We start from the raw sequence: 18,536 nt of genomic DNA on the forward strand, positions 1-18,536 counted from the left end.
CATATACATATTGTAAGTATTCATTTTACTCATACTATTTAAAAGTTCCTATTCAACAGAAACTTCAAAGATGATTTTATTTTTTTGTCTTCTAAAGGTATCAACATTTAAAAATTTATTGTCAATTTTGAAAAGAGCAAAATGAAATTTATTATATTACCATTAGATCATTCACAATTAGCATGCATGAATTCATTGTTTTGTGCATTCTTTTTCACTAGGGCCAGCAAAGTCCACTATTCAGAATCAGATCATCTATTGAACAAGCTTGGCATGAGGAGGGAACATTACAAGCTTTTATACAATTGTAATATTTTGCACCTGAGTTATGGCTATCAGTCTCTTTCTTATGTAGATCAAGGGAGTGGTATATACGTACTTATGGATAAATGCAAAGTGGAGTGATCCTACAAAATGCAGTAGCTTTTCAGTTGGTGATCATTCAAAACACATTACCTTCAGTAATGATGGATAGATTGAGTAAATGCAGTTCTTCTAGTGAGCAAAGGAATTTAAAGCAATTTTTAATTGGGCAATCTATAATTTTGTTTACACTGCATATCCTGACAAATATACCCCTAACTCAAAATACTAATGATGTCATCCATAAAAGAGTGAATACAAAAAGGACATACATCACTTCTCAGCTCTTACTAACAAGACTGCATCATAAGTAGTCTAGGCAGCTAGGGACAAATTTGAGAGAACCTATTAGGGAGGGCTGTTCACCATAGAAGGTGGAAGACTGCATTTTATTAATGATGTCTCAATTTATGGTTACCATCACTTTGTTTTGGGCTGTGATATCATGATGCAAGCAAGAGATTTGTATATTAGTGATACATACTGTAAGTCATACACACACATATGTACATATACATATACATAAACCAAACACATACATAAATATACACACAAACGTACATATGTGGGTGTGTCCAAAAATAAAAATAGTGCCAAATTTAGATGCTGCTTCTTATCTAATATGTATAGAGGTGAAATGTAGACACACTCTCTTTACTGTTTATGACTCAAAACCTTACTCTTCCTTTACTGTGACTTTTTAACATTTGTATAAATTACGCTATATACTTAGTAAACTGTATTAGAAAGCGACAACATAAATTTTTAACCAAAACCAATATTATTTTCTTGAAACATGTGTGTGAGAAGTGGAAAATCTAGTTTTTCTGAGGGCTTTTCTTTCTGGCAGTGTGCTCAGAGGTCCTTTGATATGATTCACTTATGTTTGACAAAGACGTGAAATGACTTCCTTTAGAGTACAGAAAATGTATAAGTAAATCAATTTCACTTTTGAGCACAAAATTGATTTTGAGGCTTCAGTCATCTAACTTATTAATAATTTTTTCATTTTTCAGTATTTTTATCATTGCTAATTAGTAAAACTTTGAAAGAAGTTATCACTGAATGCCTTAGATAGAAATCCAAAGTATCTTGATGAATTATGAGAATGAAAAAACTGAAGATGTTACCTTTTTCCATATATCATGTAAATATATGTAAATCCTGATGATGATGACACTTCAGAATTCTAGATTTCTGCAATTCTCACTCATTATTTGATTGATTGTTTCCACTAGTCTGAATTTTTTTTGTCTTACGTTATGTGTGTTGCTTTACCTATTCCAGATCCGGAAACAGGGCTCTACAACTTTGAGTGTAAGTTTATAATCCCCACCACAACCCTCTTCATCTACTACTACTACTACTACCACCACCACCACCACCACCACCACCACCTCTACCACCATCACCATGGCACTTTATGGCACCAACCCATTCCATTCCTACAGTGTGTAGCTGCCTGCTCAGCATGCTTCCACCTCCCTAACAAATGATGAAATGCCCCAGGCAGTCTTTTTCTTCTTGCTGTTTTTCTTTCTCAAGTTCTTGCTTCCTTCATATAACTCCTTCATATTTAAAACAAAACCCACTTGGCACAGTTTTATCGGTGAAGTGATTCCTGATCATCTTCTGTGCCAGCATTTGCAGCTTAGGCTATTTCACGAAGCTTGCTAACATTTTACATATAGGCAAAACATGTTAACCATTCACCTGCGTTTGTATGTGTGGTATGATTTTATATTGGTGATTTATATTGACTTTGAAGTTTTATGCACTAAAATTTAGGTGATTTTTTTTTATGGAGTGTGTAGTTACAAAAAGATGTACAGTTTACTTTTGTGCTATGTTTAACATTGCTGGATATTTTTAAGGGAATGCCATTACCCTGTGATGAGGGAAACTGTTTGAAATTGATTGCATACTGTTTTGCATGTAATTCTTGTGTGGTTGTGATTGTTAGTGATAATAAAATTTTATTGTATTTTTCAGCAGTACTACCCAATTATTTACTTCTGCAAATTTTTCAGGAAATTCTGGTTTCTTTTTGTTGTTAGTTTCTTAAACTTTTTGTTTTCCTTTTACCTCTGACAACAACATTTTAGTGGAGAGTTCTTGTGAATAAAATAATGTCACACATGAAGAAATATTTAACAGCAGTAGTCATAAGTACGTTTGTGGTTTTATCAGGTTACTATATCATAGTAGAATTTTAACTTCTGTAAAATCGTAGTGGAATAGAATATCCCTAATTTCATACAAAACAGTAGTACTCCTTGCACCAAAAAAGAGGCCAAATGGCTATACAACACACCCAAAAAGTGAAAAAGTTTAACATGTTATCATTTATCTTGTGGAAATGTTCTTAGAAGTAGTGATTAGGTTGATGATGTTTACAGTCAAATGTAACATTACCAAATATCATCGTTATATTTCAAGTAATTATTCAGTGATGTGAATGAAAGCATATTTGTAACCTAAACTTCTTCCCCAAATTTATTTGATGAAAGACTGAAAGAATGTGCTCATAAGTGCTCATAGGCATAATCACATTGTCTTGAAGTAGGTTTTGAATGCACAGTATTTCTGGCAGAACATTATGTATTTTTCGTGTATTTTAATGCCAATTGGAACCAATTGTGCCAAATATTAGATGAAACATGTCATTATCAACTTTTTTCATGAGCCATTGATTAAAATAACTATACGTATGTGAAATTTTGGGGAGGTAGAGGCATAACAAACAGTTCCCAGTATCTTATGGCAGTAGAACATCTCCAGATAATTTACTTGGCAGTGGATTCCAGGTTTTTGGGGCCTTTCAAGTAAGTACTCAAATGCATTAATTTAAATTGAATGACTTAATAATTATTGACAAATATGTTTGTAGATGCACAAATTCGTTGTGTTTACCATAGCATTTTTATTAAAAAAAGGGATTGTTAGGTCTATTACTTGTTTTTTAAATTGGGCCTAGGATTTTGTAAGCTTTAGCATACATTTTTATTCGTTTTTGAGGTGGTGCACTCCATGATCAGATGCAGGTTTATTTCCTGTAGTTAAGCAACAATATAGTAAAGCTTAAGATTGAAATCTTGTTTACTCAGGAAGAATAGACAGATAAAACTTGCCAATAGTATCTGTACCAGATGGACAGAAGTACTATTTAAATTAAACAATGATGTGATTAATATTATATAACATGAATTAAATGATAGAGTATACTCTAAGAAAAAACTTTTGTCAAATGACTGGGAGGGGACAAAAGTATTTTGTTTGAGAAACAGCTTGGCCTTGGTTCCTGTGCTCTTACCTTCCACACAGAAACCTGTCAAAGACATCTCATTGGTATCCCTTAGGAAATGTAGAAAGGAGGGTACTGTAGTAGGAAAACAAGGTAGATACATGAGAAATATTAATATGTTGAAAACAAAACTCATTATATAGCTATGACTTGAATAGGTAAAGCATCATCAACTGGAAGGGATAGGATGAATTAAACTGGAAGGGGGCTTACCCAGTCGACAGAAGCTTTCAGTTTAAAGTACCTTCCTGGAAGTTTTCATTTACAGTAACATTAAAGTTTTATGTAGATCTGGGCATTAGAAAATTTTTATTACTGTATTACATTTTTTCTAATACTGAATGAGATTTGTTCCAGTTTGCCTTGAAATAAAGTATGTGGAAGAACATAAAGATGTTCTGCGTGAATACTTCAAGATGGCAATTTAGCAAATGTTCTATGTATTTATTTTCTTTTTGACTTACATGAACGCATTTTTCAGTTTCTCAGCTTGGTAGCATTATTAATTGAACGCATTTTTCACAGTATCTCAGCTCGGTAGCGTTATTAACAGACATGACACTCAGATACCAAGAATAGAATTCTGTGGAGAAAGAAGACTAGCGGCTTACTCTAAATGCAAATGTAGTTTATGTATGTTCCTAGGTTAGCACATGCAGAAAAAACTGAATTTTCCACCTTCATTAGTTTTAATTCCATTTATATTTCTGCCTGTTACAGTACAGTGGGCACCTCGTATTCAAGGGGGATGCGTACCAGATTATCCCCCCCGCAAATAGTTAGAATCCGTGAATGTTTGGAACCCCCCTCTAAAAATGCTTATACTCTCCTATCCTGAACATGGAAACACCAAAGTATCCCTAAAAAGACCCTCCTACATCAAATATACATTAAAATATCATCCTGTTGTGGTTCATATTAATCTTTGAAATATTATTGATACTGTTTTAAAGTAAATCTTAAATTGTATGGTTATAAATACATACGTTCGTACTGCATGACTTAGTTACATATGTGAAAATAATCCGGTCCCCCGTAAGTATTCAGTCATGCATGTTTTCTTTCATACAGTTACTATTTAAGATGTCCAGTTTTCTTTTTACAAGGGAAACAATTGTATGTAAAATCACAAGAGATAGAGAGAAAGAACAAAATATGTATGAACATTAAACAATTGTTTTACACTAGTACAACAAATGTAAATAGGGTACTCACCAGTGATGAATGTTGATGTAAGATGATGATGATGAATTAGCCATGCAGTCCGATGAATGACAATGAAGATATGACTGCACAGCTAAGCAGAGGAGTTATATATCCTCTGAGGGTGCCTCTTCATCTTCAGGAGGCGCTTTGGGAGGCAGTGACTCATGCGATTTGGGAGCCACTTCTTCAGGCAATTCAAGAGGCACTACTTTAGGCGATTTGGGAGGCTTTGGAGGGTCCCTCTTCATTTGTGTGATGAACATCGTGATTGGCAGCTGCTGCCGTTGCTTCTTCATGGTGGTGAGGGTTTGATTATAGGGGTCCAATGCTGTATCAAGAATATTAGAAAACTAAAAGGAGCGTTCCATGTAAGGATCCCATGTTGCAACAAATTCCTGTTCTTCTCCTGAACCTGGAGTGTCCTCTTCCTCGCTGGCAGACTTCGTCAGCTCTTCCAAGTCCTGGTCTGTCACTAGAGTGGGCATCAATGAGGGTACCGACTTCTTCCTTGGTGATATTGTCAAAGCCCTCACCACCAAGAATTTTTGCCAACTGGACTGCCTTATTAATGGCCGAATGCTGGATTTCCTGAGGAGAAAAGCCCTTATAATTATGGACACTGTCTGGTCACAACTTACTCCAGCAGGCATTCAGGGTCTCCTTCTTCATGTCCTTCAGCGACTGGTCGATGACAGACAGACACGTGACAATCTTTCAGCGTAAATTCACTTTCACGGTCCATTACATCAACAAGGTGCTGGAGGGAGTTCCCGGTGTAGAGTGCCTTGAAGACATGGATGACGCCCTGATCCATAGGCTGGAGGAGAGAGATGGTGTTGGGAGGGAGGAACTCAAACTGGACTCCCTTGGAATAAATATTGAGAGGGTGGCCACCAGCATTGTCCATCATGAGCAAGACCTTGAAGTCGATGTCCAAATCGGCCAGGTATTGCCTAACTTGAGGAATGAAGCTCTGGTGGAACCAGTATTTCGTAAGGACTTTGGGGACCCAGGCCTTGGGATTATGTATCCAGAAGACGGACAGTAACGCCTTGCTCTTGTTCTTGAGTGCCCTGGGATTTGCAGCCTTGTAAATGAGGCCTGGTTTCAGCATAAAACCAGCTGCATTCCCGCACATCAGGAGGGTCACCCTGCCCTTTTTTGCCTTGAATCCAGAGGCTTTAGCTTCATCCTTCATAAGGTACATCCAGGTCGGCATCTTCTTCCAGAACAGGCCAGTTTCGTCCATATTGAACACCTGTTCTGAGTGATATCCTTTCTCCTGGATTATTTTCATGAAGGTCTCTGGATATTTTGCGGCTGCCTCTTTGTCTGCAGATGCAGCTTCCCCATGTAGGGAAACAGACTTTAGGTGGAACCTTTTCTGGAACTGGTGGAACCATCCTTTGCTCCCCTGAAATCCTTGGAGAGCTGAGGATGGTCCCGGTTGTGGCTTCTTCCTCTTCCTCTTCAGGAGCTGGTTCTTCAAAGCCCAAGAATTTCAATGTCCCTTCTTCATTGCCTTCCAGTGCCTCTACATCTTCGGCTTCGGCTTCCTCTTCCTCACCACCTTGTGAACCAGTAGCAGTTGATAGCTGCTGGTAGAGCTGTCGTGCTTTTTAGCGTATGATCTTGGAGTCAAGGGGCATGTTCTTCTTCCTGAGGTCCTTGATCCAGAACGCGAGTGCAGATTCCATTTTCACGATGGTTTTGTCTCTCACTGTGGACACAGCCTTTGCGGTGCCAGTACGCTATACTTACACTTTTTCTTATTTCATTTTCTTTTTTCTTATGTATCTCACTGTGCTCTTGTTCACTTTGAAATGGCAGCTGACCGCGGCATAACTTTTTCCCTCCTTCAACATGTCGAGAAGTTTCACCTTCTCGTTGAGCTTCATGACGGTCTTCTTTCTTTTAGCTTCTTGGGTAATAGATGTGCGATACCCACAATTCCATCTCCGCGAGATGAGGTCAGGGTTTAACCAATTAACGCCAAGTGTACAGCCAGTGAGCGACAAGGAAAATGAATGCTGCTCCTGGATTGGCTGCTGTGCAGACAACAGCCAATAGCATTTCAAATATTTTGTCTGGGCACTGCTCTAAGAAGGCGTCACGGCGTCATAAGATTTTTTATCTGCAGAAAGTTGGCTTGGGTATAGCATCTTTTAAGAAAACCCGATTTTGTTACTGACATTTTGTTGTTTACATGAAAGTATTACAGAACTGTAGGATTTGAAAATTAATAAGCTTTTTTCATCATAAAAATGTATTTTGTCACGAAAATATACTTATTATGTGTGTATGAAAAATACATGTACGTGTACTGTGTGCCGCAGACAGAAAAATACGTACCCTGTTCAATATAGGTAATCGTTGTCTTATGTATTTTAGATATGGTCTGCATACTTTTAGTATCATCCTAAAACACTTTATGTACATACATATCATATTTAGAAATCATCTTAAAATACTTCATAAAAAGGGATTTTGATGAAGGAAAAATCTATTTCTGGGGAGAGGCCTGTGTCGCCAGGTGAAAAGGGATCCTACTATCTACTTTTCCAGTATAGTTTATAAATATACCAGAGAAAAAAGCTAGCATTGGTATGCAGAGGTTACTACCCTCGCACGAGCACCCAGAGGGTGTCGGGTATAAAGTTCGGGGCGTGTGAAAGCGATCCCTTTTCTCCGGCGAACACAGGTCGACCCATAAATGTACAGTCTGTACAATGTGTACCCAATTGACCCAATACGTAAGTACGTAAGTTCAGTGGTTTTGTAGTACAGACACCAGGTATGTATGGTGTATAATGTTTTAGAATGAAAAAACTTACAGTACTGTATTAAATTTATATCATACTGTACTTAGATATCGAGCTCGGCTGCCAATCCGGTGGTCCGAAGTTCGATTCCCTGCTCTGCCAACGCGGAATCAGAGGAATTTATTTCTGGTGATAGAAATGCATTTCTTGATATAGTGTGGTTCGGATCCCACAATAATCTGTAGGTCCCGTTGCTAGGTAACCAATTGGTTCCTAGCCATGTAAAAAAATCTAATCCTTCGGGCCAGCCCTTGGAGAGCTGTTAATCAGCTCAGTGGACTGGTTAAACTAAGATTTACTTATTTATTATGTACTTAGATAGGCATGAAAAGTACAGTAACCAACTTACAAACAATTCAACATATCAACTGCTGTCCGGAACGTAACTCTTTGGTAGTAGGGTGGTATCTTTGTGTGTTGTAAGAATAATTAAAATGGTTAGAAATGTTGAGTCAAGTTGTAGAAATGATAGAAAGTTTAGAGTTGTTGAAAGGACCAAATTGCTTTGAGATAGCATTGTCATATGGAAAGAATGTGTGATGATAGGTCGTATGATGAAAATAGAGTTGAATTCAGAACCGTTCAATTAAAGGAAAGGAAACTTAAATTTTTTAAAGATATGTAAAAGCTATTGGAAAGGAGGGTTTTAAACAACCATGGCTTGCAAGGTAGAGTTGGTTGGTGCAGTCTGTGAATGAAAATCAGTATGCTGCATATGAGCCTTCTGTGCATGTTAATGAAGCAGCTAGTGTTAGGAAGGTGTATAGTATATAGTATAATATATATCTATATATATATATATATATATATATATATATATATATATATATATATATATATATATATATACGTATATATATATACATAGTATTATATATATATATATATATATATATATATATATATATATATATATATATATATATTATATATATATATATATATATATATATGTATGTATGTATTTATACGATTATTGTGGAGAGATAAAGAAGTAGAGAATGTTATGAATAAGATCCATAAGATACAACTCATTATTATTTCAACGTTTGTATTTGATCTTATTATGCTTGGCTTGAATGTGCTTATGTTGCTTTTGGTGCATGCACAAGGTTGGGATTTTGCTTGTTAATGTATGTTTTCAGTGTCTACAGGTACACATTCCTCAGGGACAAATTACTTTGCTTTCTTCTCCAAGAGTGTAAGTGCTGGGGAGATGGTATGTCATTTTTGGCAGGTTTTTTAATATTTCCCATAATAATTTAACAATATATGCAAGCTAAACATTTACAAAGAAGTTTTCTAAATTACAAAGTAAAAGCATTTTTTGTACAAATCTGTTTTGTTTATTGAAATGCTTTTACAGACAAACCCTCTCCAATGGTAAAAGAATATCTCTCTCAGTGCCTAGTGTGTGTATGCATTAGCTATTGGGTCACCTTGTATTTTGGAAAAATTATCTATGTTTAAAGCAAAGCTATAATTTTAAGGCTAATGTTAATTTAGTTGGAGTGGATTCAAGTTCTTGAGTCTCCAATTGCTAAAGTGAGTGCCCAGGACTATACTATAGTAGTTCTAGACTTAATGGGGAGTGGTTTTTAGAAGAGAGAGAGACTTTTGTAGAAGAGTGGTTCCTTTGGAGACAAATGGCTTGGTCCTTTAAAAATAATGAGCAGCTTTTGTCCTTAGATGTGGATCAGCTTTGCTCCTCATCCTTTGACGAGGAGTTGCTCTGCTCTTTAGAATTGGAGCAGTCTGATCCTCTGATGTTCAATAGTGTAAGTAATTTTAATTAGAAGCAGTCAGATCTTTAGTTGAGGAGATGCTCCAGACTAAAGTAAATGAGAAACCTGGGACCTCATGTAGTAAATGGTTCGTTATTTTCAAGAAGAGTGGTTGGGTCTTTAGAACTAGTGGCTTTGTGCATTAGAAAGAAGTGGCTAGGTCAGCTCAGGTGAGACAAGTAACCAGAGGATGACAGCTCATTGTGTGTATGCTCTATTAAAATCATCTTAGAGGTCCATGCTGGATTACTCATAGAAGGGTAAAAAAGGTAGGGATAAATCATGCGTCAAAAGTGTAGACAATCTATAAAAAAAATACAAGATAAATCCTAGGTATGAAGCTTATGTTATGGTATTACAGCTGGAGAATGAGCTGGTTTCCCATATGGAACCCATCAGATCTGCAGAACTGCACTAGGCACTGAGTATTGCTGATATTTTGTATTTATTTTGGAAAAGGTTTGTGGGTAGAAAATTTTGACAAACAAAATAGCTATACATGCAAATTAGATTTGAATGAATTTAGCCAAGATAAGATAATTCATTAACAGGTAGAAAGTCTGTATTATACTTATGCAGTATGAATGAATTCCAAAAGGGAAGAAAACACACAAGATTGAATTGTCAAGCATAGCTTGTGAACCCATTTATTTCTTCTGCAATCTTCTTTCATTATGTAAGTATTTTCAAATGACACAAATCCCTCCTTTATTCTCACACATTGTGATCTTTGTGAATTTATTAAATCTCTTCAAACCCTGAAAGTTTTATTACCATATATTCCTCATTTCTCACTCAAATTGTGACCTTCCTTTAACTGTCCTCATATCCCTAGAGACTGAAAATTTTTATTTTTTCCTGACTTTTGGTATGATTTTTGTTTTTATTTTCAGTTTTATACTCTCCCATTGCTGCCCCTTGGAGATATGCTGTGTTGAAAGCTGGATTTTATATAAAGTTTTGACAATATTCTTTTGTTGTTATGTTAGGCTAAGTTTTTCTTTTTTGCCACTGCATTTTGGATATCTTAGAGCATGTTTTTATAGCCTTAATATGTACAATCTTAGGTTTGCTTGCTTCTGTTGGTGTAGCTGGTCTCCTTTATTATGAAATCAATTACTGTTTTTGAGATCAAGGGTCTTGATTTACCCTTATTGAATGCCTTGAGTTTTGAGGTTTATCATGAATCAGCAACAGGAGCAAAGTTTGTAGAAGATATGTATTCATATTATATATATTCATTTGCTCAGTTTTTGTTTTGGTTTATTTGCTTTGTTTTTAAGTTATTGATGGTCAAGGTTTTCTCTAGCATTTCATTGCTCACTAAAGGGCAAGCCTTTGGCTACACTTTTGTTTTATAGGAACATGACTAAACTGGAATGTGAAGCAAATGTGAGCTTTCGTTTACTTTTCATGTATATAAAATTCCAGTTTTGTCAAACATTGCAATTATGGTCGGGGTGCTGCCGCATGTAACCATGCCTGTGTTCACTTGTGATTTTAAAGGCAACTTTTGCTTTCATTATTTTTTTCACTGTATCTTCTGGACCGCAGCTGCCTTTGCTGTGGCTCTTCACTTTTGTCTGAAATAGTTTTTCAGTTCCTAATTTTTGCATTATGCATCTGAAACGCAGCTTCATTTTAGTTCATAATGGTAAATGTCAAGGTTAGCATATCAGTAGCGTAATGTGTATTAAGTGTAGTCAATGATAAATTGCATATTGTTACTTATAAGTAAAATTATTGTGTATTGTATTAAATTTAAAACCTTTGCATTGCTTTTAATTTGCTGACTAGTGTCAGTTTTATGTAAGCTTTTCTGCTTTGTAAATATTATTTATATATAAAGTACAAAATTTTGTAGCTGTTTGTGGACTTTATGCTGCAAGGTAGTATGTACAAGATTGTCAGAGCATAGTTTCATTTCTTTACCCCTCTCCAATGTGTAAAGTACTGTGAAACATGAAGTAAAGAGATATCCTTATTGCAGATCTGAATGAAGCACTTGCAGAACCAGCCGAAGACGAAATTAAAGATGATCAGTGGCTTGGGGTTACCCTTAAGAGCCAAGGTCCAGGAGGTAAAGTATTGGTAAGTTAGCTAGCCAAAGATAGATGAAGATGATGTATTTAACTGTTATCTAATTGATATTTAAATTGGGTGTTGCTGATTTTGTTTTATTCTGTGTTTTATTCAGAGCAGTGAGAAATATACTGTATGTACTACAAATGGGAGTAAGCTCTTTTTAAAGAGTGAGTGGATGCAATTTTTTCCACAGATGTTCTCAGAAGCTACTATAAAACAGCAGTGAAACAGTTTAGCAAAAAAAAACAATGTGCATGAATTTTGAGAAACACATATGTTGATGTGTTACCATTAGTAAATTGTTTAAAGTGAGGACTCAGTACTAGTTTAATGGATATACTCATAGTAGAGGTATAAACTGTATGATATTACTTTAGAATGTACAAAGTAAAGAAGAAAAATTGTGCGATTCGCAGAGGCTTTTTTGAAAACACTCATTGGAAATGTTCAACTCTACCTGAGCAGATATATACATTTGCAAATCTCAAAATGATTTAATGGAAAGGTTTGCACTGCAGGAATGATGATCATTTGGTTGAGGCTTAATCCTCTGATTAAACTGCAATTTGGGCTTGTCAGCTTATTTGGATTTTGTTGACTATCGTGTGCATTAAAGCTAAAGTCATCAAAGTATGTGTCATGGACTCTTCTGAGATAAACTTTTAAAGAGTTAGGATAATCAGAAATTAATTCAAGATAAAAGAATGGAGAAGGTCAATGTTTCAGTGCAAGTGTTTTGCAGGCATCCTAATTTTAACATTTTTGATAGTGCAGCTGTTGTTTGTTCTCAGAGGAGTTACTCTTATGATCCCCTCAGGGGGATCCATAAGGCAGACCAACCATTAAATATCAAAGAATTCTCTCATAGTTGGTCTTGGCCAGGATACGTAGTTCCTTCGTTAGACACAGTGATAGAGTATAAAAGGACTAAGTGCAAGAGGGCTCTTTCCTTTGCCCTGCAGTGCACTCAGTTTTCCTTTACCCTTCTCACATAAATGCGTCAACAGCACAAAATCCAACTGAGATCCCCTTTACTGTTGATCTGTCATACAATTTACATGCACCTGTGTTCCAGAATATTTTTAAAGGCCATGTAGATTGGATTAGGCCACTAGGCTATGCAGTGAATTCTGCTTTGCTTTCAACTTTGACAGTAATAGTATCTCGTTAATTAGGAATTTGTTTAGCTAAAACTCATTAGTTGATGGGTTTTATTTTACTATATTTAGATAAATTTTGTTTGCGGAGTAAAAAGGAAAATTTTTCAGCCTAACTCCTTGATTACAAAATGATAACAGTGACTTGTCTTGCAGTTTCACCTTATGTTTTTCACTTATGGGCCAGTTTTATACTTAGTATCCCATGTTTCTTTCTATTAACAATTAAGAAACATTTAAATAAAAATTATGTACTACAAAAATTTTCCTAGTTATCTTTAGTATCATGGGTTTTTTTGTTGTTGTAGTGGAACAACTAACATTTCCCAAATCTACACATATATGTACTATTACTTTGGTAGATAGTGGCGTCACAACTTTTTAATAACCTAAGAAATAAAGTTTGGGTCCTCCTAATATAATTGAAATTAATAGATTCAATTATATAGTGGATATCAGTGTAAAAATAGAAGCCATAACTCATATCATTGCAGTAGTTAATGATAATTGATTTGAGGTAAAGTACCATCGAATGTAATATGGTAGATGGTACTCAGAGGCATATATTTTTCCCTAATACCTACGTATTAACTCTCCATAAAATTTGTTAATATAATTTGCATAACCTTTATGGTCTGAACGGCATTTCTACAAATGTATGAACTCGTTAGTCAACGGCGCTAGCGGCGCTGTTAACTGAAAATTGTGCCGTAAAGATACCTTTAAAATGCTTTATCTTTTTAATGAATATTTTTGACGACCGCCGTAAAACCAATTCGCTGTTGAGCGATTGCGCCGTTAACTGCGGGGCGCCTGTATTATTATTGGAATACGTATAGTACTCTAGTTAATGCATATCACCCATTGTTGTGTTGGTTGCTTAATTTTAATATTTTACTAGAAATAGTGCTAAAGAGGACACATTTCACGGAGCGACACGGCTTCCTCGCCCAGAAATAGATTTTTCCTACGTCAAAATCCCTTTTTTATAACCCATTTCTTATGATATTCATGGGTTTTTTCATGGCAGGATAAGAGACTGTTATCCTTTCTTTGTTCATAAGTTCTCTTATCCAGTTGTTATGGCCATGTATACTTACAACTATGCTAGCTTGTTTCATGCTAGTGTATGTTCTGCCTATCTAATCGTATATATGGCATACATTTGATTGTTTCTCATGGTTTTTGTTTTTCCTTGCTGCAGAGTTGCTAATATGCTAAACCTAAAGGTTGCTTTCCCCACTGTAAACAGCATAATCTGCTGTTTGACAGTGAAACAGCACATACCAACTGCTATAAACATAGCCATGATAGCCATGCTGGTATTAAGTTGAGTTTAAGTTGTTTTTGGATGTGTGCAAAATAAAGGTTGATTCAGACTAGCCCTTGGGGCCAAGGTTTCAGAGAGCATAGGGGAGGAGACATCTTTCTGGCAGGGCTTTGGCCAAGAGTATTCTGCTATGTTCCCAAATAGATTCCATGTCTTGGCCAGTATGCCAAGATACTTGAATTGAAGATCTCCCTGTATATCTTCTCTGATGGAGATCAAGAGTCATGCATTGTTATAGATGCCCCAATATTAGGCATGAAGTGGATCTTGCCTCTAAACTTTTTCCCCCTAAATTTGGAAGATCCAGGGGCACTGACTTTGTTTTCTCTTGAGAGAGATCCCTTGAAAGAATATCTAGGTTCCCCTATGCAATAACAGGATGTTGAGGAGGACCCTGATAGGGCCATCCTCATTTCCCTGAAGTACATTTTTGCCTATACAATAACCTTCTGTTGAGGAGGTCCCTCATAGGGCCAGCCTTTTCTCCCTGAAGTACTTTTTTACTCATGTGATGACCTGATGTTGAGAAGGAAACCCAGTAGGGCCCACCCTTCTTCCCTCTAGAGTTTCTATCTCTTGCAGGCACTACATCCCTTCATTAGACTCCCAAGCCCTTTCCTGGCAGCAACAATGTGGCTACCCAGGCCTGGTTCGCCGAGGACAGTGGTCCATAATAAGGAAGTTCTGTCCAAAGCTTGTTCATAATTTCTGAACAAAATAATGCATAGTATGGGAGAAGTTCTTAGTACTGATCACCACTAAACCAAAGATGGTGCAGAGAATTGTTTATAGGAATGCAAAACAGCTCTGGACACAGAGTTGAAGGTTATCTTCATGACTTTCTAAAATCTTCCAAAAAGAGCCAAGAAAGTCTTCAAAAACCACCGTGCAGGAATTAACCCTTGGAAAAAAAAGGTTCCAGGAGGAAGTTAACAAAAAACCCAAGGCTAAAGAGAAATAAAGTCTGTTGCACAGATCCTTTTAGAGTCAGAAAATGTGATATGACCATATTATCAGTTTCGACTGGTTCTAACATCTTGAATCCAGGAGGATCAGTGCGAAAGGAGACAGTCATCCTCCCTGCTAGTTTAATAGCAAAAGCCATTGGGGCAACTCCTTTTTATATTTCACTGAAAAGTATGGTACCTCCATAATCTTGGAAAACCAGTAGCCCCCCCCCCCAACTTTGGGTGGCACCAGCCTTTTGCCCCTTCACTTTTATAACAATAAATCATGTGAAGCGAGGTATTATGGACTTTGCAGTTACTGGGAGGCATAAGATGATGTTGGAAATAAAGCAGTTCATTTCAACTATCTCAGCATCTGGCAATTCCACAAAGGGATGGCCAACACTTATGCCTTCTTTGAATGGGAAAAAATTCCAGTTCATTGTGGCTACACAGGAGTTTGGTATCTTTATGGGCAAAAACTCAGATGAGACTGCCACTTCTGATTTCCATGCAAGGCTCCACCACTTTTCTTCTCCTAGCCTTGTCCACTATTCTAAAGGTAACCAAGGAGGCTTTCAAGAGTCTTCCAGGACTGTTTTGCAAACTTTATGATGGTTTTCTATGATTTCATGGAGTAGCACCTCAGTTCCTGGAAAGAGTTGTGTGCTGCAATTTCCAGATGACCACTGTTGTCTAAATACTTTCACTCATTCCATGCAGGACTTGGAGAGCTTCTATTGATCTGAAAGTGACATAATAACACGTCCCCATTACCTTTCTGGGGTTCAGATTCAAGATTATACCCTTTGTGCTAGATATTGCACAGAGAATCTAAACAAAATTAGCAACAATAGTTGTTCAGGAACTCAGAAAGGAAGGCATTTAACTGGTAGCCTTCCTAGATGATTGTGTATTACGGGAGAGCTACCAAAGAAGTGTCATTGCAACCTGAGCGTGGTAGTCAGCAGACTCCAGTCAAAGGGTTTCCTGATTAGCTGGAACAAGTCCCACCTTATTCCTACATTTGTGTGGTTGAGTCATTGTTGGGGTATCCTTCATGGTCAGTTGTCTTCCTAACCAAACCATTTTAACCATTTTAGCTTCCTAATTTCCTGAGATGGGGAGAATGTTCATCACTCTCACACTTAACCTTCATGTTGTCTTCTAGCTTGTCATTTCTGGCCGAGAATGAGGCCCCTTTGAAGAAGAAATTCCCCACCCTTCTACAGGAACTCAGAATTATTGATGACATTAGGCTTGGTCCAAGCACTCCAGGTGTACTGAAATGTAATGGAAAATGTCCCAGATAGTTTGTTTTTCTTGCATCCTATTACTAATCACAAACAAGTCACTTTCTTTACATGGGCTGGAAATTTTTGTAGTGTCCGTAATTAGAAAGATGGAACCCACCTCTTCCTGGTTTGCATGGCATGAGGGGGTTGGGTGCATCCCTGGCTTTTGTTGGAGACATTTCTTGCAAAAAAATTCGAAGAGTTTACAAGGTAGTCTTCAGAGGAAGTATTCCTCAAACATTGCTGCCATGACATCTGATGACTTCAGGTACACTGTGTGTTGGTTCTTGGAATGTAGTGACAGATAAGCTTAGCCACCAGACACAGATGATAGGGATGGAGTGGCCTCTACATCTATTTGAGGTGTGGGGTACTGAGAGTATAGACCTGTTTGCCACTCATTAAAAGGAAGTTCCTGGTTTTCTATTTGATATTCCCAGACCCAAGGGCAGTGTTGGAAGAGTATTGCAGCACTCATGGGACAACATCAATTCATATGTTCTTGCGCCAGTTTGCTTGATTTGAAGGATGCAACTGGGCGTTATCATTCCAGATCTCAGGCTAACATTGCTGGCATCCAAGTGGTCACATGCCAAATGGTATCTGAACCTGCTGACTGTTGTCCAAGGTCCTGAGGGAAAATCCTTCATTGAACAAACAACTTGTTGTGCCAGCCTACTGTAGATAGGTATCACCAGGCTTCAGAATCACTGGCATTTCATGCCTGGAGACTGACTAACATATCTTACAAGTGAGAGACTTTTTTAACTGAACAGTGAAGGAGATGTCTGGTTATTTACATAAATCCTTGCTGGCTGTTTATCAGGAGAAATGGGCCATCTTCTGTGATTGGTGTTGTAGGCACTAACCACAATCTCTCTAGTCAGAGCTACTCTTCAGTGGATAGCAGACTTTCTTGTCTTCCTTCACTGAGAGAAGCTTCATCCTGTCTCAGCCATCAAGGGCTACAGGTTAGTCTTAGGCCAAGCCTTCAAACTCAAAGAAGTAGATCTCTCCTCTTTGTGGAAGATCTCCATGCTCCTGAGAAGCTTCAAACAGTCCTGTCCTCCCAGGGAAGTCAGTGCCCCCTGAGTGGGATTTAATTCTCACTCTGAGGAACCTCACTAGTTGCCTGTGCAACTAAAGACTGTTTTTCTCCTTGCCCTGGCTTCAGCAAAAATGGTAGACAAACTTTATAGCTGCTGGTATAAAATAAAACACTCAAGGGGATTGGGATCTGTATGGGTTGAACTAAATTTGTCCTGGATTTTGTAGTAAACATTCAGAACCTGTTTGTCCCTGACACCAGGTTTGAGTCCTTTTCGATCTCCCTAGAGGACTTTGTTGGTAGTGATCAGGACTAGATGCTACTGTGTCTTGTTATGGTACTGCAATACTACCTAAAGAGAACTCAGAATCTCAGGCTTGATTGCTGACGTCTTTGTTAGTACTTACTGAACTGCCAGGGCCAAGAAAGAGGTGTCCAAGAAAACTATTTCCTTTTCAATCCAATGGCAGATCAAGCAGTCATATGACTTGTATAGTGAGGAAGACAAATGTGCAGTCTGGGTAAGAGTTCACAAGGTTGATAGCATTCTGCAGGGATTGCGTTATGGGGTTGTGGTCGCACCGGACTGCTTTGATGTACCTTTTTTTTTTTCCTGCAGGATGTTGTCCATAAATACTTGGACACATTTTCCTTGGGTTCTGTGGTGGCTGCTCAACAAGTTTTGTGACTTGCCTAGCTCCCCTTTTGTCCATTTGGGGCGGGTAGCACCTTGTCAGAGGTACTTGGTAAGTGAGAGTTGTGAGTGACTGGTTCTCCCTTCATTTTCTTTCCTTCCTCTTTATTGTACAGTATTACATTTGTCTTTTCATTCCATCATGCTGATGTTAGGCAACACCACGGTGGTCGCCTATGTGAACAAACGGGTCTCCGGTGTTTCATCAGCTCCATTTGATGACAGTCGAGCTGCACCAATGGGCGATCGACAACTTGGTGGAGCTCTCCGCCAGGTATATTTCAGTTAAAAGGAATCTGGTGGCTGACAAGCTGAGTTGTTGGAACTAAATCCTGGGCATGAAGTGGTCTCTCCATCAGGATGTGCCGGACAGGCTTTTTCACGTTTTGAGAAGGCCTATGCTAGACCTCTTTGCCACTTGCTTCAACAGGAAGCTGGAGGTTTACTGTTCAGTTTTCCCAGATCCTCTTGCTCTAGCAGAGGATGCCTTGCAGCATCCTT

General features: G+C 37.6%; 1 protein-coding gene across 1 annotated transcript in view; it reads left to right on the plus strand.

Moving 5' to 3' along the window:
* The window catches only part of LOC135221932 (integrin alpha-PS1-like), a 188,729-nt gene that overhangs the window by 102,768 nt on the left and 67,425 nt on the right, over positions 1-18,536 (plus strand). The window contains 2 exon segments of the mRNA XM_064259958.1: positions 1,651-1,680; positions 11,470-11,570. Of these exon segments, the coding sequence (XP_064116028.1) occupies positions 1,651-1,680; positions 11,470-11,570 (131 nt within the window).

This window comes from Macrobrachium nipponense, chromosome 3, assembly GCF_015104395.2.
Source record: "Macrobrachium nipponense isolate FS-2020 chromosome 3, ASM1510439v2, whole genome shotgun sequence".
In the NCBI taxonomy this organism is placed as follows: Eukaryota; Metazoa; Arthropoda; class Malacostraca; order Decapoda; family Palaemonidae; genus Macrobrachium; species Macrobrachium nipponense.